At 43.6% G+C, this 24,423-nt stretch overlaps 1 protein-coding gene across 1 annotated transcript in view; it reads right to left on the reverse strand.

The window, feature by feature from the left end:
- Positions 1 to 22,307, reverse strand: part of zeb1b (zinc finger E-box binding homeobox 1b) — a 55,896-nt gene extending 33,589 nt beyond the window's left edge. The window contains exon 1 of the mRNA XM_058628789.1: positions 22,195 to 22,307. Within this exon, the coding sequence (XP_058484772.1) occupies positions 22,195 to 22,252 (58 nt within the window). The 5' untranslated portion in view covers positions 22,253 to 22,307. The remainder of the gene's footprint in view (positions 1 to 22,194) is intronic.
- Positions 22,308 to 24,423: the final 2,116 nt, after the last annotated feature.

Genomic DNA, 24,423 nt, shown 5'->3' on the forward strand with positions numbered 1-24,423 from the left:
GCTGCACTCTACCCACACCAACAATATAATTATGACTTAGTCTCTAACAGAAGATGTCGCATGTTTGTGTTTTGTTTTATCAGACAAACAAACAGAGAGACAGAGAGAATCTGCTAAAATAGTAATATTTATCTTTTCCATGAATCAGATTCAGCCTCGTGTCAGTTTTATGTAATCATGCTGGAAGAATGTCAATATTATTATCAACAGATCTTCACTCTGTCTATAGTTAACTCCTATTTAGCATTTTGTAACTCCTGGTTTATTTTAATCTAATAAACCAACATTAATTTACTAGCTGGCTCATTTAGTTGTGATTACATTATTATCAGTTCATACATAACAATATACATAATCTGCTGTATAAGTCAACCCAGTTTACATGAGTGACCTGGGATATTCAAATCATCATCAACAAGCACGCTCACACGCTCACACACATGCTAAACTTCTTCATCAGGACTCGTGTCTCACAGTGCGTCACATCATCGGGAATGCATGTTTACAAACCTTGAGGGAAAAACAATCATTCATCCACATCTTGAGCCGCACCCACACACTGTTCTAGGTGTTACTGTCTGATGAATAAATAAATCATGTTTTACATGTGTTAGACAGCAAAATGGTCCACATGTGCACCTAACATCTTGTCTTCAATAAAAAAAACCTCCATATGGAAGGTTGTGCCTGTGTCCCTCTAAGTTATCCATGGCAGCCTCCCATTATTGTCCAATAAAAGCAGCTGGCGCCATTGTGAGTTGTACATGTCACCACCAACAGCTCCACTGTCTGCTGCATTTCCAGCAAGCACATGGTGACACAGTGAAATGACCAGAAAATGTGGATTAATAATACTAACACCCAGAGAGAGAGAGAGAGAGAGAGGCGTGCTTCTCCAGCACAGAGCAGATTACAGAGCAGATAGAGACGGATAAAAGAAATGGGGGGAAAAAGAACTAAAAGACAAGTGAAATCAACAATGCACTCTCATGTATAATGTATAGGACGCACTTTGCACATTATTGTGCACTAAATAAAAAGCAAAGTCGAGCCTAAATGAGTGATTACACTCAACATTAACCTTAACAGTATTCTGCCTGTGCACACACACACACACCCAATGAAACTTATGTATGAATACAAACTGCATGAAAAACCAGCAAAGGTTAATAATGCTGTTAAAATCCAGGTCAGTCCGACCAAACAAATGTGGATGATGACCACAGGCCTGGCATCAAACACAGATTATAGATTACCGTGGTATAGTTTGTGTGTGTGTGCTGCTGTGCTGGATAGGCACCCGCCACTTTACTATAATACCCTCTCATCCACGGAGCTGATGTGAACCTCTACACACAACACTCTCTCATTAGTGAGAAAGGTCTCCATTTAACAATGGGATGGAGGAAGGAGGGTGATGTTTTTAAGCCATTTTATGTTCATATGGCTGTGTATCAGCATGTTTCTACTCTACTCAGAGATCAGAGATTTAATAATCTTCCATCTAAACGCATCTACTAAAGGTACATTTGCCTACATCTGCAGCAACATGCGTGGCGATCGCTCTAAGACAGCACAGGAAGTTAAGTTAAGTTACTCTTAGTTAAGTCCTCTAAGTTAAGCCCTCTTAAGTTACATTTCAATGCCAGACGTGTTCCCAGTTGGTTCAGAATCAGGTGTTGAGCATATGATTTAGTATTCCCGTAGTGGCCTCTGCAGTAAAAACACTTCAACTGTACAGAACAGGTTTTTTCACTGTGGTGAGCTTGACGGGGATTGGACAAAACGTAACTTCCACGGAAGCTCCGCTTCTCTTGGAGTCAGTGCAAAGTGGGCGGGTTCTGGGCTTCTGCATGATGATTGGAGGAACTGTCTGAAAGGTGAAACCAGTTATACCAATATAGAAATGTTTTTTTTTTAATGTAACGCATGAATGAACAAGTAACGTCTTCATTATCTTCTTCAGTTTCAGCAATGATGCAAATTCCTGAATCTTTTCACTATGAACACTATGATGAACATTCGCCTGTAAATAGTCATGAATGGTTTTTTTTTAGCAAACCTTGTGTTTTACAACTTGTGACAGCATTAAGTGTCCTATGTTTCATTATTGGGGGTCAATTGAAAGATGGACTGAAAGAGTCACTGGGTGTTGTTCATGTATGTGTTTCACTGTGTGGCCATAATAGTGGGTCATTGGCTGGGGAGTAGTTCCGGGACAGTAGTGGGTTAGAGACACTGTTTTGTTTTTTTGAAATAAATCTGGGCTCCGTTGAGCTGTCAAATACATTTCTGCTCATCCACCTTTTGTGATGTCACAATTTTAGCACCGGGGGGGAAAATGTGAATGGTTATTAGACGTTTCTAGTGGTATACCTGCTAAATTTAGCATGAAAGAGAATAAAGAGCATTACAGCAGCGTAGTCTCCCTCTTCCCTAACAGAGTTTTCTGCCTCTGTGCCTCATCTCTCTCTCCTCTGCCATGAGGAGTGTGAGGATTCAAAGTAAAGCCTGACCTTCTCATCCACCTATCTTTAATGCCCCTGCTCGATTTAAATGTTTTAAGCTTATAGACCAATTGGCTGGACTACTGCTCCAGTGCTCCTATAATAACCCATGCATCGCCGCCGTAACTGAAACACGTCATCGCACACAATAATGCCACGCTCAAAACACCAAGTTAGTGCTAAAAAAAATCTGAAACAGAACATGTTGATTTAAGGCATTCTGAGGTCGCAGATCAGTCTTACTGCAGTGAGGGGGAGAGAGAGGGAGAGTGGATGAGAGTCCACAATCAATGCTGATACTCATGGACCTGCTTAGGCCAGCACAACACACACCCCTCCCCACACCTTTAAAAATTCAACCAGTGAGCAGAAATGCTCACTCCTGTCCTTCTTCCTGCCGGAGTCGCTGGCGTAGCACATTTCTTCATTTCATCACTATTCCTAACCTTTATCTTGCTCCCTCCTCTCCTCCCATCAGCTGTAGTCCTCCTCTCTTTCTCTGTCCTTTTTCTAAACAAAACCGGGAGATGCTGATATTGTTTGGCCTGTGTGTAGAAGAGTGTGTGTCTTTTCTTTGTGTGTGAGTGTAGTATTATTGTTTTTGTGTTTTTGTTATAATTCTTGCCCCAAATGAGGATTTCAAGGATTTGACCGTCTTTTATGTCATCTTGAAACCAGTATCAGAAGAAAAAAAAACTATAAACTCAAAACAAATTGTATTAAATTCTTACTCATCTTCCAAGTAACACCCACAAAAATAAAACAATCAAAGACCCCCCAAAAATGCTTATTATACATACAACATATACACCTACAATGCATGTGTGTCACCATATTGTCTTTGTGATCTGTATTAGAGAGAGAGAGAGAGATGCTACATGCATATTTCATTCATGTTCACCCATTAGTTATGTATGGAGGACGAGGTACACTCGCACTGCAGCCGTTTGTCTTTCTAATAGAGGAGGAAACAGCAGCAACTACAGGCAGAGAACAACTCCCATGCTCCTGTAATGGGAATGAATAAAGGATGAGTCAAAGCTCACACACCAGGTTAAGATGCTGTTTAGGACCTCACACGTATTATTGGTGTGAAGCTGCACTGCACAACTGTTGGTGTTTTTAATGTTATTATTATCATAATTATTATTATTATTATTATTATTATTACATTTCTCTGTTTGGTCTTAATGAACTGAAATGATCTAACATTTGTATGGTGTGTCCTTTATCTGAAATGGCTGTCAAGCAATATTATTGGACCTGACTAAGGGAGTGTTTGTGTGTATACAGCTGCAGCACGGGGGCAGACAGGGACAAGAGGCATTTATCATGCCAAAGCAGTTACTTTATCTACTTCTGAAACGTTTTGTGGGCACGCCTTTGTGTTATACTCCAGTAAGTTTGTAGTCATGTCCCTTGACTCAAGATCTGAACACAACCATACTGAGAAACACAGAGGTAGTTGTGTATTATTTATATTTAAAAGTTATGCACCACAGCGTTAAGTGTAATATGGAGTAAAAACAGGAGAGATGCTGTCTTAGGAAACTAAGAAGCAAAGACCGAAAGAACACAGAGAAAACAACTTGTTGACATTGAGTCTGGTCCCATGTGCCTCCGCAGAGGCTTTGATCCACCTTGAAAGAAATGAAAGAGAGAAAAAAGCAACGCAGAAGATGAGAAACCAGGGATATAAAAGAAAATCTGGTACTTCAGTGGTTGGAAGGGATAGGTGACAGCATGACACTGTGCCTGGGTCACTCATCTACAACTATGCTGCTGCCAGGTATCCATCCATAGTCAATGTTTAATGACAGAGCAAGTCACAGTGTGGGATGGCAACGGTGCCAGTCTGCTACTCCAGACAGAGCCGTAATGGCTGCCACCTGCCACGGGTTAAAGAAACCAGAAGCAGCCGGCAGCACCTGTGTTCAACAGTCAGATCACCACATCAAAACAACCCTGGAGGTTTACACGTCTACTGTGGGCTGAGCTGAAGAAGAACACATGGAGAGACGTGCTTTTGGACTTGATTCTGTGCCTAACGTCGGGACCAGTGGAAAGACGACGATAGGTGCCACAAACCGTGAGGCCCACAGACCAACAACAGTGGGCTGTGATGAGTCTAACAAGTCACATTAAAGACGAGACACACCTGACACCTACAAAATACTACAAATAGATGTTTTATTTCAAAGTTAGGCACACAGAACCAAAAACTGTACCTGCAACTTTCAAGCTTTCAACATCTACGGAGTATTTGTGGAGCTGTGGATGATGGCTGGTGCCATGTGACAGGGTGTGAGTGCATCTTATTTTAGAGCGAGAGGTTGAGATAAGGTGTTAAAAGGAGTGGAGGGAGAGGAATGCTGAGCTGTCCTTGTAAGCCTCGGCGCAGGGTGGATATCATCCTTCCCTCCCAGGTTAAATTCTTTGATTACAGCCTCTGCCAGCTAATGGACAAAGAAGATCTACTTTATTGCGCTTGTCGTGCTTCAGACCGCGTACTCGGGGATATATTCCTCTTCAACCCGCAAAGATCTCGCTTGTAATAGTCTGTCGTTGTCTTTAAGTGATCCTGACACCTCGAAAGGCACTCTCCTTCTCTGTCCTCCCTGTGTTCTCCACTCCCTCTCTCTCTCTCTCTGTGCCCCACGCAGCAGTTTATTTAGCTGCCATGTTTACATTCCTGTTCAGTCAGTCTCTCCCAGGGGAGGATGACTGTGGCTGAACACCCCCCCCCCACCACCACCACCACCTCTCTCTCTTTCTTTGGACTGAATTATACAATATTTACAACAGATAGAGAGCCGTGAATGACACATACCAGCATATAGTTAATAACCTTGAATAAAGGTGTATTGCTTTTCAAGGCATGTTTTAAGAGAGGAGACTCGTGAACATCAATCACAAACCTGTCGCTTTGACGCCACAAAGAGAAATGCTCTATTAATGATGGGAGAAAGGATAAATGGCTCGTCCGCCCTCAGCTGTCCCGCGTGGTCTAAGAAACGGTGACAATGGGCGGGGCCAGAAAAGGGCTAATTGGATGGAGCTATAGGACATCCTGAGCACTCTGGTCCCTGGCACTTCACTGGCCTCATCATTAGACTGACTGGCTCCTGTGGCCTCTGGCAGAGTGCTGTCTGCACACCATAATGACCGCTGACTCATTCAGCGCGTAGCATCGCCGGGACATTAGTCCAGCCCAGAATAGCCCCAAATAAAGAGAGATGAGAGGGGGAGGGGGGGGGGATGTTAGGCGCCCCTACTGTCTTGTAAGACATCACTCTAGGCTACATGCTTTGTTGTGTTCATTTCCACTTTATTTCAATCTCTTCACTTGGTTGCATCTCTACTGTGGCCACTGTTAGTGTGTGTGGCAACTGCAGCTTCATTCAGGAGAATCGTGTTCATCTAAATGAAAGTTCTCTGATGTTTTCCTACAATATGTTATTATGACATAACATCAATAACATCAAAGCAAGAGTTAGTGTGTGTGTGTGTGTGTGTTAGTGAACCATGGCATTGTTTAATGTGAATTACACACTGACAATTAGTCAGAGTTGGAAAGTGCTGCTGACTATTGATTTGTCCCCTGACAGTTAGAATATGAATAAACTCTGAAGTGTTTGGAAATAATTTAGTTTAAAAGCTGAGTAACAGTTATGAAAAACTAAAATAACAAAGTTGTGATAATGGCTTTAAATGAATGTATGACATGTTGTGGTAATATCTTCCTGTACATTCTCACTGGATGGAAAATATTGATATTTCTCTTGTATCAAATAGCAAATATAAGCTGGGGGATGACGCTGCTGGCTGGTTCTTCATATTCTGCATCCAGCCATGATAGGAGTGTTCATATTCTAATCCAACACACTGAACATGCTAAATGAAACCCTGTGTGACACACTGAGCATGGCTCACCAGCAGACTATGGGTTAAAAAGGCTGTAAAAGTCCACTGTTGACAGGACAGAGGACTGCTCTGTGTTCAACTGACTCGATGGATGGAGGGAGTGAGAGGGATGGATGGTAACAGGGCGAGGTTTGTGCTGTCGACCTTCCAATAAAGAAGATTACAGCGAAACAAGCATCAGCTTTACACTAATGGTGGGAAAATACAGATCATTTAGACAATGGATGACACGGACATAAAGACGTAATTGATGATAAGAAATAAAAAGAAGTGACATTTTTATATCTGTGGTGTATCATCAGTGGTCAGCGCCTCCGCACCAGAAAATATGGTCAGAAAAAAGGTGTTAAAACCTTTTTTGGGCTGCTCTCACTCTGAGGGCCTGTGGGTGGAGAACAGCCACTTAGCCATGGCCGTAGCTGTGGTGTATCTGGTGGACACTGTACTGTTTACACTGTTGTGTCATGTTTATGATAAATACACATGCCAATTGTTCTCTTTCATACTGACGACCAACGTCTTGGGTGTTTTTGACCGGTGTAAAGGTCAAAGAGAGAGACACAGCACGGAGGAACGAGTGGGAATGACATGGCTCGTCTAAAATACACCGACAGCCTTTCAAGTCTACTGTATATTGGTGTATTGATTACTCGTGTGCAGGGCTATGCAACATCCCCACCCCAGTGTACAATGATGGTGAAATCACTGTGTAAAGGCCAGCTTTGCACAGCGCCCTGTTTGCCCCCGCCGAGATAGGAAAGTAAACTTCTCACGTTTACAAATGGGTCCTTAAATCAAACTGCACAATGTGAACTAATGCCCCGGAGATACTGCCCACATGGACCCGTACAGTATACACAGAGACAAGACAAAGGAAGCAGGAGGAGATGAAGGAACACAGGCGTGTTAAATGTTTTCAGCCACAGTAATGGTCATGACTCGTGGGTGAGAAGTCATTTTGCATTCATAAATCCACGGGAAGAGAACATGCAGCTGAGGTTGGAAGTTGAGTTGGGGAGGGACGAGCACTTTGTTGGTGAGACGCAATCCACCATCGACTCCTCCCCTCCTTCCCTGCTCCTCTTCCTCTCCTGAAACCTGAGGCAGCATCATTTCCAGTGGGACTCTGATGTGAGCCCGGAGACGGCCATGCTTAATCGATAGTGCCAGGTTGCCAGGACAACCTTGATTTCCTGTCCCTGTTTGTGCCGAGCACCGGTGATTGTGCCGGGTGTCCGTTGCACCTGCCGCCCCCCTCTCCTCCTTCTTCTCCTCTACTGCCTTCTACTTGTACCGAGCACTCCTCATCCCTCCCCTCCCCTCCTCCTCCTCCTCCTCACGTCATATAGCCACCACAGATAAAAAAGGGGAGACAGAAATTCAAAAGCAAAACAAATTAGACCCGAGAGGTTTGGTTTAAACAATGAAACACAATGTTGACTGTCAGGCCACTTGTATGCACACACACACACACACACACACACACACAGACACACACACACACACACACACACACACACACACAGACACACACACACACACACACACACACACACACACACACACACACACACACACACACACACACACACAGCCCATCACGCTGAACAAAAGCCAGTTGTGACAGATATCATATCTACCTTGGTGGGTGATGTCATCGCACCTGGGGAGCATTCACTCTCACACACACACACACACACACACACTCCTCACTGTCTCTCCTACAAGAGGGGTTGGCACCTCCTGTTTTCTGTTTTTTTTGTTTCATTAATGGAGAGCTCATTAATCGTGGCTGATAACGAGGACATGGGACAGGGACATGATTAAGAGGCTGTCTCTCCTTTAGCTGGGCGCCCTTGGGGATAAACAGCCCATAGTATGTGTGTTTCTTGTGTGGGCCGCATGTTAAAACAGGTGGAAGATATTTCCCTGTTGCTATCTGTAGGACATCTTCTCCGTGACACGATACTACACTGTTATACTGTTTTTATTTTGTAGTGATTATGGTCACAGTCCATAACCGCTTAAGATTTTTACCTTCAATACGTTGCAGATTTAACCCATTTTGACAGAATTACATGTGTTTTCATCAAGGATTCCCTCGCAGTTTAATCCTGTGTCAGATGGAGTGGGGATTCAGAGAGATGAAGATTAGACTTAAAACAAATCTCTGGATTTTCTCTTTACTTTTGCAGCACACACGGAAGTAAAGCAACTCCTGAGTACACATGGTTTGTAAGGACCATATTCCTGCATCAGGATACAAAAACACTGCTCAAGTGTGTTTTGAAGGAGTTTTATTGTACGTGTTCATAATCTGTCCATTCAGCAGTGTGTCAGACTGGAATGGTGTCACATTTCTTGCTGGAGTGAACACTATAGATATGCCAGACTGCGACTAATTTCTCAGTGTCGTGCATGCTGTAAATGACCAAATTGTTCGTTGTAAGTAAGAATGTGAATTGCTTTGTGTTAGTGGGTTTGTCTGAATTCTTCTGCTTTGTTTAGTTTAAAATTGACCTCTTTTACAATGTTACAGTGATGCCAATGTAGAGTTTGGCTGTTTGTCTTAGAAACAGGTGGTATCTAATGACATGAGACGTGAGAGCTATATATATAAATATATATATATATATATATATATATATATATACATATATATATATATATATATATATATATATTTATCATATTATATTATTGTACATATATATTATATTATTGTACATATATATATATATATATATATATATATATAAAATATATAACAACGGGAGATAATATCATTTCATCATTATATAATATTAATACTTTGTTTGTGTCTTAACTGGTCAAACCTGACCCACATCTGTAATAAATGATCCACAAACATAAGAGAATGTTACATCTCAGCTAAAGAGCAGAGATCACTCTGTGCATACACAAGGGCTTTGTAATTTAGTTTTACACACACACACACACACACACACACACACACACACACACACACACACGTATATTAAATCCAATCTGTCTGGACCAGGACCCTAATCCCCTCTCCACGACCACGGAGACAAGCAGACAGTAATCCCCTACATTTGTATATTAATAGCTGGAACTCAGAGGGGGCCTCTCTATATATCGTGATGTATGTTTTATTAGTATGGTAATCTGCTTGTCCATCAGAGGACCTGCTCCATTTAAACCTGTGTTTTTTTAATAAAACCACAGTCAGTGCTGCCTGAGGGATAAGCTCCCCAAGGACAAAAGAAAGAGCAGGCTTGGGTTCAATAGCGTCATCATAAACAATTAACAGCTTTACATCAGTGTTATCTCTCAGGGCCCAATATCATTATTATCGGGTGGAATTCCACCTTAGGCTTCTGCCCGATCCCAGGAAGAGGGCCAGATAAAGCCTGACCCAAATGTAAGGCTGCTGGCTTGTTGCCACAATGCACTCAATCAACTGTAATGGTATTCCTGGGTGCACTTCAGAATGGCCACGCGTGTCTATAATCATGCAAGAGTTTCTCCCTGTCACTACTGACCAGTTTAACTCTCGGGGTGCTTTCACCCCCACAGCTGCTTGGTCCACTTTAAACGGACTGCTTTGTTTGGGGTTAGGTGTGAAAGCTCATCCCAACTCTGGTCCGCCTGAAAAAGTGGTTCTCAGGTCACGACTTGGACTACAGTGAACCACAGAGAGGAAGTGAGGATAGCGAGGATAGGTTTGAACACTAAAGTTCAAAAAAGAAACCTCAAGATTTTCATCTCCATGCATTTCTTTTCACTTTGGTGCAAAACGGCCCCAAAGAGCAGCTGTTGTAACTGCGTGACGTTAACCTGTCGGTGTGTGTGTGCAGTGTGAGAGTAAACCACACCCACCGTGTCCCACAGACTGTCCTGATGTGAAAGCGCCCTCAGACGCTGCAGGAGGAGAAGATTTAGTTTCACTGGCGTTCCATATCACTGGACAGTACCACTCTACTGAAGGGGACGGAAAACGGTAGATGCCTTTGGATCTGAATCATGTTCAGAGTCGTCTGCTCACATCTCCGCCCGTCTAGACACTGAGTCACTGCCACACCAGCAGTGGACATCTGTCCTGATTCAATAGATTTATCAGACAGCCATTTTATTAGAAGGGTACTGCTGTAAATTAGCTGGCTGGTCAGGGAGTGATGGAGGTATGAGGGGCATGAGGAGCACAAACAGCCCAATGGACACTGTCCTTGTCGCTCTACCAATGGCCTTCAGTCATGGAGATAACTACGACAACTGTAACCATCTGTGGATCCCGTGCACTTCATCACGACTGGACTCGATCCTCGTCATAAAGATCATTACTTGGACGTGGGGAGTGTGTCGAGACACGACCCAGGCTGCGTCGCTGTGTGTCTGTCTGCGTCGCTGTGTGTCTGTCTGCGTCGCTGTGTGTCTGTCTGCACCATCGTCTGATACGTTTGATGAGATCCTCCTAAATATTAGTTAGCTTAATTGATTTATTCTTTGAAGCATGACTATTAATCTATACAATTGCAATGCCTTGACTGTAGTGAGGTAAGTACACACAGCCCCAGCCGTAACAACAAAAACAAAACAAACAATGGTACAGAATTGCCATCAGTGTTTCGGTTTTGGTTTTCCTTCTTTCAAATCAAGTGTTCCTGATTTTCAGTTTTCGGTTTCGGCCAACAATTTTCATTTCGGTGCATCCCTAATTATTATCTCATATTTTTACAATGCATCCATAATAACGCAATACTTACTTACTAAATGATTATCTCACTATAAATAAGGTAGATTAAATAACCTCAAATTGAATTGAATTGTTTCAATATGGAGAGCTGGGTTAAGGAGTATCGAGGTTTGGTCACAGATCATTTAGGTCTAAGTTCAGCACTATTTCTTTGTTTCTATTTCCTTGTTTTGTGAGTATTGTATTGTCTATATTTTGCTTTGTGTTACATCTTTGTTAAAACAACAAAAAACATATTGATAACAACACCAAATAAACAGCTTTTAAACATCTAGTTAGAAGAGAGAAACCCGAGATGCACATCCTTCCTTCAACGTATCTCAGAGGAAAGCTACAACCCGGCGTGTTGAAGGAAGGATGAAGGAAGGATGAAGGAAGGATGAAGGAAAGGGCAGAAAAAGAGGGGAAAAATGCAGAGGAAGCATTTCAGAGACAGTTCATGCTCAGGTCAGATTTCAGGTGGAGGTTTGGAATGCACACGCTTACCATACTTAACACATGGAGACACACAAACACAGAGAGACACACAGATAACAGGGCCTTTCAGTGCACTGCAGTTAGTCCATGTGACTCTCATGGGGTAATCTCATGGGAGCATCCCCCACCCTGATCTCCCTGATGGACTATAACAACAGGAAGTCAGCCTGGCCTGTACACCACACCACACCACACCTCTCTCTCACAGAAAGACACAAACATACCACTCCACAACTTCCTTGTACCAATCCAGCTTTCCTCCCTTTTCCTACCGTGCACTGATGACGGGCCATTTATCAGACGCCACAGTTAAGTCTAAGTTTAATCACTTAAAAGTGTGCTGTGTTGTTGCTGAAGAATTGGTGGCACAGCGCCCGCCGGTGCTGGCGTCGGTGGTGAGCGAGATTGCAGCCTGGCACTGAAACAAGGACAGCCCCAAGGCTGGCAGGGGGCAAGCTTTTCACTCACTGAATAGCCCTTGTTTATCTAGGTCCCTCTGGGAAGTCAGGACACTGCAGTGAATAGGGGCCAGTTAACAGTGATGGCATAATAAGACTAGGAGGGGAGATGTGTGTGTGAGTGTGAGAGTGGGGGAGGGGGGTGTCATTGAAATTCAACGCAGACCACTGTCAAGACAAACCACATTTGCCAGCTGTGGCAGCAACTCAAAGCAACAGCGAGGGATTTCTAAGGCCTTATCCATGCACACACACATATTTTCCTCTACTATCTCTTTTTCCTTATTGTTCTTAAAAAGTTTTCAGTAAAAACAGCGTTTTTTCCTTTCAAGAAATGTCTTCATCCACGAAAACCTACAAAATTACTACTAAACGCTGTGGTACATGTGCTCGGCCTGAACGTGGGGCCTGAAACAACAACAGCAACACAAATACACCAAAAATGGAGACATTGAGCGTGCACTTAAAACTTTATGTAAGTGTACATTATAATATATGCAGTCACGGACACAGAGAGTGAAACAACGAAGGAAAGAAGACACCAAACAATCTCCAGTAGTAGTGTAGTGTTTGTATCCACTAAAACGGCATTTTGAGATTGTCTCACTCTGGGACAATTTTATTTTTAAAAAAAAATAGTGTTTCAGTGCTGATAAAACGTCAGTTCTATGTGAAAAAAAAAAAAAAACTTCACCGGATTCTCCTGAAGTTGTTTTAGGGTGTACGAACCTAAAGGCTGAAGTTTTGGGTTAACAACGTACAAGCTTCAGTGCGTTCACCATTGATGAGTCATCAATAATACTAGACAACAACGGGTAACGTTAGAAAAACTACAACACCACACCAGATCTATCTAGACCGGAAACCAAACAACAGGCATGCGAGCCGGCCAGAGAGTAGATGGCTAACGTTACGGTTTGAGTGGACGGCGAGCACTGGATCATTTCTCGACGCACTCCCCACATCCAAGTAACGATGTATGCAGTGTTACCAACCAAGCTGGAAGACCCCTGAACCGTAGTAAGGAGACCTCCGAAGACCGCTAGCTCCTTTAGCTTGGATTAGCTCGTTACGGCAACAACACATCAAACGGCACTTTATTCACATCAGCCTTTCTTATTATTGTGCGGCTCTCACAATAAGAGGAATAACTCAAACTATGCAGGTGAAAAAAAACATTAGCACAAAGCAAGCAGATCCACTTTTCTATGTTGATAAGAGCATTAAAATGAGAAAAAGTAATGGGACAAAAAGAAATCAAGGGACATTTAGAATAGATAAAAATGTGCGATTAATCACGAGTTAACTTAAACATTAATGCGATTAATCGCGATTAAATATTTTAATCGTTTGACAGCACTAATTTATACACCATTGTGTGCCAGAAATGACGTATTTGTCGCTTGACATCCTCAAGTCATACACCTCAAATATTCTCAGATCATAGAGATCCTCATATTTTAAAATGACATTGGTGTACGTCGTCTCGATATAGATGTTTTATTTTCAACTTTTCAAACATATTCTCTCTGTTGAGTGGATGTACTGACCACCTCCATTTCCTGTGCTTCTGTTGTTCACTCCATAAAACAATCCATCCATTATCAAAGCTAAGAAAGTGGCACAAATATGACGCCTGAAGTTTGATATTAGATTAGATTAACAGATCTACCTCTGATCTGAATGATGTGATGTGAGTAAAAAGGAGTCAGCAGGAAGTGTGTGATTACCATGGAGACCAATAACTGGAGACCTTTGCAAAAGCCTAAATAAGAGTTCTTCAAAAGAGTCAAGAAATGAAGTACAACAAAACCTTCTGCTGGAGAGTGAGGTGCACTTTCATTCCTTTGCTCACCTTTACTTTTTTCATTAATCCCCTTAGGGAAAATTCTCTTTTTAAGTGCGTGTGAAAAGAAGAAAAAGAATTCTTTGCTCCTCTGCCATGTCTACAATCTTGGCCATAACACTTTCATGTTTTCTGCCTCGCTTCATGGCCTCCACAACCACGATGCGGAGCCTTAAATAGGCTGCCACAGGTGCTAGGGGCCGGGTGGGTGACGGAGGGGAGGGAAGGGGAGGTAGGCTGGATGGGAGCAGGGCCGCAGGAAGCCTCTTGTTTTCACAGAGATAAAGGGCTTTCAGGTTGCATCCTGGGCCGTAATCTCTCGCACACTTCCTGGTTTTGTTCACAGTGAAGCAAGAGAAAATGACAAAGTAACCTTCGCCCTGAGAAGCTGATCGATCGCTTCTGATGTGTGTCTGGTACCGGTGAGTCAGGAGAGCACAAAGTGACAAAAACACAGGCTAGCTTTTATTTGAGCTGTATTAATTAATAGGCCTTGATGATTTATGGGTTAATTTATTCCGAGTGCTGGGTCATTACTGATGATGATTATAAAAGTGTGCATATAATTTCTCTCCTGACCTCTTAATTTGCTTTTAGAGCACAATTAACAGTGTTCCAAGCTCTTACTGTACATCATAATTGATGTAAGAAAAGATAACACTCTCCCTTCCCTTCAAATTCAAGTTCCTCCCTAACCATTCACTTAGTGCTGGCCTTTAAAAAGATCCATTAACCAGACATTTGCATGAAAGGGGTTTATTGAAAAGTTGGCACTGAAGAAAGCACATCGACTTCAGGATTTGGGGGAAAAAAGCCCACATTCCTCATCCTTTCTGCTCTCACGTTTTCTCTTTCTATTCTGAACATGTCTTTCTTGAGAAGGCCAGCGTTTGACCGTGAGCCACGCCCTGTTCTCCTGCCAGAGGAAACTTTCAATCTCTGCCTCCCTCCCTCCCTCCCTCCCTCCCTCCCTCCCTCACTCACTCACTCACTCACTATGGCTGCAGTTGTATCTCATACTTTTGTCAGGTGTTACTTATGAGTGCCGTACAGCTGAGTTGCTGCATGTCTACAGCACCTGCTGGTGAGAATCTGAGCCAAAGCAGCTGCCAGAGAGAGAGAGAGAAAAAGAAAGACCGAGCAGAAAGGAAAGAATACATGTGACCTGGGGAGGAAGCAGCTGAAGTGTGAGAAACTATGGGGGGGGGGGGGGGGGGGTTAAAGGCATTGCTTCACTGACTTTACATGCATGGTAAAATGCAATTCATAGTCCGATTATTCGTGTGTGCATGAGCTTAGTCGGACTGAAGTCTGTTTGACGACCTGCAAACGGCAGTGAGTGCTGTCGCCGGTGAATCATGCGGCAGGGGTGTCTTTCTTCAGACAACACGGTACAGCAGCTACGAAACATGTAAAACCGTCTCGCCGTTCACTGTTTGTTCTTCTGTGACACAAAGGTCAACAGCAAACGGATTCAATAAGCACTAGCACTACAGAGCGATACAGCGTACGTAGCCAATTAGAGCTAAATCGATTAATCGATTACTAAATCAATCGACAACTATTTGGATAATTGATTAAATGGTTTAAGCTTCTTAAATGTGAATATTTTCTTCATTTCTTTGCTCTGGAGAACAAAGAAATCATTAAAAAGTCAATCATGTTGCTTTGAGAACATCATCATTTCCAGGTGTGACGAACACCTTTAAGATTTTTCTGATATTTTATGGACCAAACGATTAATTGATTAATCGAGGAAATAATCAACAGATTCATCAGGTATGAAAATAATCCTTAATTGCAGCTCTATAGCCAATAAATCCATTTTCTCGCTGGATTAAACTGTGTTGATAAAGAGAGACGGAATGAGACAGTCAGAGTAAGAAGACAGATGGATGATCTTCTGGTTATTAACATCTGAGAGGATCTGGTCCCAATACACACACACACCTGAACACGGGTTGTGGGGAACATGCAGGACATCAGGTGGGCTGAGGCAGGTCAAAAGCCACTGGCTTAATTCCAGTTCCCTGACTCACGACTGCACTGTGTACTTTGCTCAATAATATCGTCCACTGTGCATTACAGGCCGTGGGTCAGATTCAGCAAGACCAGGAGCACGGTCACACATACCACTGAACTACTCTGCACATCCCATCACATCCAGCGGGGTTAAGTGAAGCACCGACTGTGTGTGAAAGTAAATAATCTCAGTCACACGGGTGGTAGAAGTGAGACACATGGACAGTGACGTAACCAGGGGACACATTGGTATGGACGAGTATTTCTTTAACTGCTGCCTGGACCTGGAAGTAGTGACATGGGACAACAGGGATCAGTATGTAAATATGAATGTGTTACCATTATCAGTGATGTGTTCTCTGGAGAGGGAAATCAATACAATCACCAGAACACTGTGGCAAAGTGCCAGCCACTCATAACTTTAGATGTGGAGACAGAACACTGAGAAGAGACTAGACTGATTGTATTTATAGTACGTCAGATGAAAATGATGATGACAAGGGGGAAGACATGAAATGACACTGCAGTGGAGGGAGTGGAGAGAGGGAGGCTGCGGTGATGATGGCAGACGCGTGAGGAGGGGCCTGCAGACAGACGAGATTAAAACACATCGACAGAGCACTGAGAAAACTTCAGACGATATTTACCACCAGCAGCACAACATCTCACAGTTATCTCTCACTCCAGCAGACAGATTAACAAAGAATAGCAGAGCTGCAACTAATCGATTCATCTGTCGATCATTGTCTCGATTAATCGTTTGGTCCATAAAATATCTTAACAAATGTTGAGCTGAGCTCTCCTCGCACCTCCTCACCCTGCACTTTAACAAATATCTGCCTCCACCGTTGTCTGTATGAAGCGGGTGAGACTCTGGATGCTCCTCAACAGGTCGTGTCGCGTGACAGCAGCAGCAGCAGCAGCAGCAGCAGCAGCAGCAGCAGCAGCAGCAGCAGCAGCAGCAGCAGCACATAAATGAGCTTTCACACCGGACATGATGCAAAGCAGGCAGCTACATTCTGTGGGCAACAGTTACGTGTTTGCTCAGTTCACTGAGCTGACATGTCGCTTCAAGCTCCCACCACCTCATCCTTGTATTCCCCCCCAAAACCCCTCTTTTATCCCTGCCAGCAAACAGCTACTACAGATATTTTCGTCCCTCCGGGGTGATCTGTGGATGGCATCATTTATCATCATCAGTTGAGGGAGGTCCGCTAAGTGTGCAGCCCCCCCATGGCATTGTCCTGTCCTGCAGACGGAGCGCTCCATGCTGGGGATTCGGGGAAACTCCAGTCTGCTGCGTTAAATGAAGCCTTCACTCTGACCCTACAGACAGCAGACGATTTAGCAGACGTTGCCACTTTAAAATACACCGAACAGAAATGCCACGATGATGCATGGGTATTGTCGCCGTGGTGATGCATATGTAAGCTATATTTCCAGGACAAAAATGTCACACAGAGAATGCCGCGATGCAGACCCTCAAGCCGAGGGCCAAGCGAGAGAGGGATTTGATGAATTCTGTGAACGTTCCACAGATTCCTCCCTCACGGGGACCTTTTGGAAAAGAATGGGTCATATGCAAATGGCATGCACAGTATGGAGGAGAAGTTTCCCACAAGCCAAGTGTGAAAAGGGCTCTCCCTCCCCATGCCGGGCCTGCTGAAAGGGCCTTTTCTTCTGCTGCTGAAAGTGTATGAGGTAGAGCAGGCAAACTGCAAAGGTAACTAGGCTCTTTCTCCTCAGGCTTTCTCACTAAAGCCTGAACACACAATGGTTTATTTAAGCATTCAGCCACAAAAACCCCAATAAAGCACATCCAAGCACAGTTAAGGGGGTTACTGAAACTGACTCTAGGTTTAAAACCCCGTCTTTACCTTTTTATAGGCTAATGCGCTGAACCTCCATGGGAGCAGCTAATCATTAAGCTGCCTTAACAGAGGTGGGAGTGTGGTGGTACATCACATCATCTCAGACGAGGACGGACGAGGACGGACGAGGACAGATGAGGACGGGCCTTTTCCCAACTTTTTTACACGCATGCTTTTTAAAAGGCTGTACCTGTAACACTCTTTACATGTTCTTTGTTTTTACTGACGCTTCATGTCTTTGTTTACCCCGAAAATCTATACAGGTCTGTGAGATCGCTGCCGTGTGTGTCATGCTTTTCGTCAGATAGCACCACTCCCACAATTGTCACCTGTTCTAAAACTCTTTAGTCACCTCAGCCGTTTCACACGGGCTCTCTCACCCCCCTCACCCTCTCACCCCCTCCCCTCTCAACTCCATGGGGAACACGGAGCCCACGGTTTTAGGGGTCAGGGAGGAAAAGGGTGGAGAGAAGGAGGGAGCAGAGAAAAAGAAACACCCCTGTCACCACCACCACACACCCCACAGCTCCTCTCTTCCACTCTTATTGAACAGGCTTAAACACAAACACAATTGGACATGGTAGAAGCCTCACAATGGCACAGGGGGGTGAAGTCATACTCCAGGCATGCATGGGTGCCTAGGTCAGAGGGCGATCAACAGCACCCACCCCTGGCTACTGTGTCTTAACCCCCCAAAATAAAGGACTGGAGAGAGAAGTGAGAGAGAGAGAGGGGGGGGGAGAGAGAGAGAGAGAGAGAGAGAGAGGAGGTGGGGGATTTTCTTCTTGGCACTTTCAAATTAAGCTGCTAAGGAGGTTTTCGTGAAGAGCAGTGAGGTAAATGAAAAATTTCCTCCTCTGCTGAACTCTTCACACAAGAAGGGTGGAACTTTTAAACGTAAACAGATGTCTTTAAAAGGACTGAGGTGGCATATGCACCTAACCGAGCCAATCCCCACCTCCTCCACCTCCTCCACCACCTCCTCCACCTCCTCCTCCACTGTCCACACCAAAACAACAAACCAAAAAAAAAAAACCTTGTTCCACCAAACAACATGCAACTGAAGCTGAAGCACATTTATTTTTCTGTTACTGTTCTACAATAAACTAACAGCATGTGGTTGTTTTTGTTAATTCCCAGACAGGGTAAGCGAGACCTGGGTCCTAAGTTTAGATTAAGTATAGTTTTACGCAGCCAATAAACATACTCTTGAACATGACGTGAGGTGACACCAAGTGCCAAGCCACCAACCTCATGTTCCTTATTTGATGCATGATTCAGTAAAGGTGCAACCGTGAATGTCAGCGGGTCTATTAAAGAGATGAGGCGATGAGGCGATTACTGCCATGAGTCAAATAAACTCTACGTACACTTTTATAAAAACAAAAACTCCAGCTCCAAAGCTGTCCCAGCATAGTCCTGTGTATTTTTGCAGAGAATGTTAATACCTTGTGCATTCCACTATTGCCAAATTGCTGTGTTAAATTATTGTTGCAGGGAATGCCTGCTATTCCTAAGGGGATCTGCCCGGGTAGACGTGACAAAGGAAGCCGGAGTATTCCACCGATTGCAAACACCTGTCGTCCTGCGGGGCTGTTAACACCTCCCTGTTTAAAGCAGAGACTGGAGCTCACCTTGATCTCAGATTCTCTCTGGAGACCTGGCAAAGCCACTGACCATAATACACTGGGCACAACTTAAGGTTCTTAAGGCCTTGCTTAAATATAAGAGGCCTATCAATGGCTCATCAATTTCTAGGTTTCTTTTCCCTAAAATGCACAAGCAGCCAAGCTAGAACAGGTTCCTTAAAAGACCAACTCTTTACTAAATTAGAACCACAACATTGTCACTGTGGGCTAAGGTGTTGTTTTCTTCATACACCAACAGCAAATGTGTTCATGGCCTTTTTTTGTTAGCAGTTTCACCTGGCTTTAAAAATCTAAAGTAAAAAAATTTAAATAAACAAATAAATAAATGTGTCTGAAATAAAACAGAAAACATAATATAGTTTGTTTTGTCTTTGTTTTGTCTGTTTCCCGTCACAGCTCTGCCCTCAAAACCCAAACACACTGACAAAGAAAAGACGCCCAGCGGAGGAGAGAACGCTGTGAGTTCAGCATATCTGATAATGATGACATCATGTCTGATTCACCTGTTAGAATAAACACTATCACAATAAACTGCGCAGGTAGGCGATGAGTGATGAAGCCAGCAAATCAATCCATTTCAGACTTATATGTGTTTATTGCTGCATTACTAGAGCTACACAGCATGTTGATGGCTCAAGAGGATTTCAACAAATAAGATAAATAATGTTTTAGAGTCATTTTACTGAATATAGCTGTCAGGGGGGGGAATGATCCCTTAATACAAAGGGAACGTGATTTACATGACAGATCAGCTGCTTTGTCAGAAGTGAGGAGTTCAAAGGACACACACCTTGATGACCCTTTGAAACAAATGGGGCTGAAGCAACCGAGGAAACATCTGTTAGTTACGGAGGAGACTTTAAATATCAATAGCTGCGTCATAAATGAGAAAAGTTCAGCACAAACTAGGATATGTAACTCAATGAAAGAAGAAACCAAGCAACGCCGGTCTATTGAAGACAGAGCAGCAGTGGGACACTCCCTGTGTCTCTAAAATGTCCTCTTCTTGACAGCAGGACTGTTCACTGAGGTGTGCACGCAGCCCAGACATGTCATTGCAACACACGCTCCACAAACAAAAAGTGGAAATGAAAGACAGGAACATTTAAATGAACTTGACAAGAGCGACGTGTCGGTCTCTGTGTGCAGACACAGGACATTCACACGACACCAGAAAACACCACAGAAACTCGCGAGCCCACAGCCCTGTGGATGAAATCTACAGGCTTCCTTTACACTTACAGCACCGAGGGAGACACAACACTTACCCACGTCTCTACTGCGTAACACGCGACACAAGACGATGGTAAGTCGTCTCTTAAATGCGCGGACAGGAAACAGACGTTAACAACTTCAAAAGTCATTTCAAATTCACTCCGAGATGGAGCCAAATATACATGAATAAAAGGAGACCGGGACGTGGGGAAAGAGTGTCCGGCCCTGATGAAAGAGTGTCCGGCCCTGATGAAAGAGTGTCCGGCCCTGACGAGACGCTACTCTGTAACCGTTATGAACAATGTTTCATGTCACGATGATAACACGGCGCGGCAAACACCGCGTACACTAAACAACAATGGCGTTTGTATGAATCATGTGATTATTAGTGATTAAAATAAAAAAAGCAAAAGTGAAATAAAACAAATACAGCGTGTGATAAAGGTTCGCTCGTGTCCACACTAACACAAATCAGGAATCCCAGCGCGCGGCTGCATGGAAAGCATCCGCTATCCTTATATGGGCTGCGCTCGCGCTGCTGCCTGCTCACACAAACAGCGCGTGAGATGTATCTCGTTCCCCGGAACCCCAGTTATGACCCATCCATGATCCTGCTTAACCCCGTCTCTCTCTCCGTCTCTCTCTCTGTCTGTCTCTCTCTCTCTCTCTCTCTGTCTGTATATCATTTAACTTTACGGGCTTTTGTGTTTTTTAACCACAACAATAAACTAAAACCAGTGAGAGTTGAACACCGCTCACACACTTGAGTGTAGCAAGTTGAATAAAGGGCGAAGAAACGAGAAGTGCTCAAGACGCGTTTCAACACAACAACCATTTGTGTTTTCCGCTGTCCCTGAACACAACACAACACACACCGCCGTCGCACTTCACATAGATCTGATATTGAAGAGTCGATTTATCCGCTCGAGCAGCGCAGTAACTGTGTCACAACAAACCAAACTGCTGTTTATATCGCAACAATGTGTATCCGTGACATTTATGCCACTAAAACACTGATCATTGATGGGTTTTTTTTTTCTCCTCCTGACTGTTCGTTAAAAACAAGCAGTCTGCCGAGGTCCGCAATAACAATCAGGTATCCCGTCTCCGCACAAAACAGGTCCGAGTTCACGGGAGGGATTCAAACTCGACTCACTGTGACTACATGAATGAACATAGAGTCTGTGAAGAAGCTCAAAGTGTGTGGAAATGAATGAAGAAGAATGAAGAAGAATGAAGAAGAATGAAGCGTGGACCGAAGCCGCTCCGTGTGTAACGGGGCTGAGGTGCGTCTATAACGGTCTCCGGCGCAGAGAGAGACGCGACCCAGGTATAACGGGGCACACACACACACACACACACAGCGCTCACTCTGCACTTCCAGACACTTTCTGCAACTAAAAAAAAACTACAAGCAACTTTCAGTGGAAATAAACTCGGGGAGAGAAGGAGCTCCGGGACCGCGTCGGAAATAGTTTTTCACTCACCGCTGTTCCTCCGTGGGTTCGCCTGCTTTCTGCGCTTACACCTGGGGCCATCCGCCATGATCCTTTCGTTGTATCTAAATGCTTGCCGGAGAGTCACCTCCTCTCTCGTTGCCCCCCACCCCCCCGCCCCCCGCACACACACACACACACACACATACACCTCCCCTCCCATTCACCTCCCCTTCTCCGCACCTGGTTTACGACACTCAGCTTTACGGCATCACCTCCCCGACCCACGCAGCCAGCAGCAACAACAGCATTCAGTGAGAGGGCTGAGTGCCTGATCTGCACATGTGCTCCATGAGCTGCTCTGTTTTATTCTCTTGTATAGGAATATTGGCTTGTGCTCATTTATTTACCTGAACACAGCAGATGTGACATAGAAGAAACACGTGACACAAATGATAACAAACAATGTCATTTGTTTTCTCATATTTTTATGTCCAAAAATAAATATTATATATAAAAACTAACTTTTCCCCCTCTAATGCCTCATATGGACTGTGCCATGATCGTTACAATGCATCTAATACATGAAACAGAAATAACTACCCTTCAATGGATTTGTCTGTTTCCCGTCAGCCTACTTTGTGCACTTTTTTTTTAATTTGTGCATTAAAAAAACTTAATGGAAACAAAAGAATCAAAGAAATTGTTAAACTGCATAAAAGCACGAAAAACTGGTGTATCAATATGCAAATATCCGATTTAGAAATCACATGGTGACAGGAGGAACATGGGGACATGAGGAAACCACAATATTTCTCGACCAAATATTTCTACAAGAATAGATGGAAGCAGCAACTAAATACTTTTGTTGACATACTTTTCTTTATTTCATCAACATGTTTCTTCTCATACATCTTCTTTTCCCTTTGTGCCACTTACAGCTTATCATGGCGAGTGCATGTACACACAATGCACATTATTTAAAATGATTTAAGATTCATTTTAACAGAAGGGCCGTACGGTTGGTGTAGTGGTTAGCATGTTTCTGCATGGAGTTTGCATGTTCTCCCCGTGTGTGTGTGTGTGTGTGTGTGTGTGTGTGTTCTCCAGTTTCCTCCCACAGTCCAAAAACATGCAATATGGGGATTAGGTCAATCGGATGCTCTAAAATGACCTGTGAGTGTGACAGTTGATGGTTGTTGGCCCTGTGATGGACTGGCAAACTGTCCAGGGTGCACCCTGCCTATCGTCCTATGTCAGCTGAGATTGTGACCCTCATGTGGAGGATGAAGCAGTAGATGAATGGATTTGAACAGAAACCAGGCTCATCTCTCAGTAGCTGCGAGTGACTGTGGTGAATCTGATGTTGGACCATAATTTAATTTACAGACTTTCTGAAGAGGATTGACTCCTGCAGAGACAAACAAGTCACATCATCTCGGCCTCTTTAGTTGAATTGTCAAAACATCCTTAAACACCACTTACAGCAGGTTTCTTGTATTGGTGTATTATACAGAGGCATCATCACAGCATCAGAGCACTTACACAACATCTCGCAGCACTGTCTGTATATATCATCATCATCATCATCATCATCTGCAATCGTGTCAGTACTTATTTAAACACATCGACATTAAAAATGAATAGATTTATTTTTGATGTCTTTCCTCCAAAGACGAAACACAATATGAAATTGTACAAAATGAAGTGAAATTGTGACTTTTCCCTCTTACACATGTATGTATGTAACTGGTTGATTATTATTCCGTGACCCCACCGTCCCATTATGATATAATAAGCTCCTTCCAGTGTGACATTTTGTTACCTCTGTATGACCTGCAAACCTGTCGTTTACATGTTAACTTGTGTTGTGTTGTTACTGGTGTGCGTGTGCATGAAACACAGTAGGGCAGCTGTGTGTGTGTGTGTGTGTGTGTTAGAGAGCGAAAGAGGAAGAGGTCATGAGACTGTCATCACTGATTCAATCCTCCACCTAAAGAAAGACCCTGCTGTTCTCCTGAGTAGAGCTCACTGCTGCGGTGATGAAGAGGACACAGACATGCCAGCACAATCAGCAGGTTCAGACTGCATCCAATCAGGTCTTAACTTCAGTGTACACACACCCTTACAAACACACACACAACGTGTCACAGTGGGATCTGTGTGAGGAGAAAATAGAAATCAGAGATCACATGTTTGAGGTGAAATCTTCTGACAGTAAAGATTAAGTTTATAAACTCAGCGCAGAAAGGAATAACGCTTCAGGTCCCATGACATGCA

Source organism: Solea solea, chromosome 1 (genome assembly GCF_958295425.1).
Source record: "Solea solea chromosome 1, fSolSol10.1, whole genome shotgun sequence".
NCBI classification, from domain to species: domain Eukaryota; kingdom Metazoa; phylum Chordata; class Actinopteri; order Pleuronectiformes; family Soleidae; genus Solea; species Solea solea.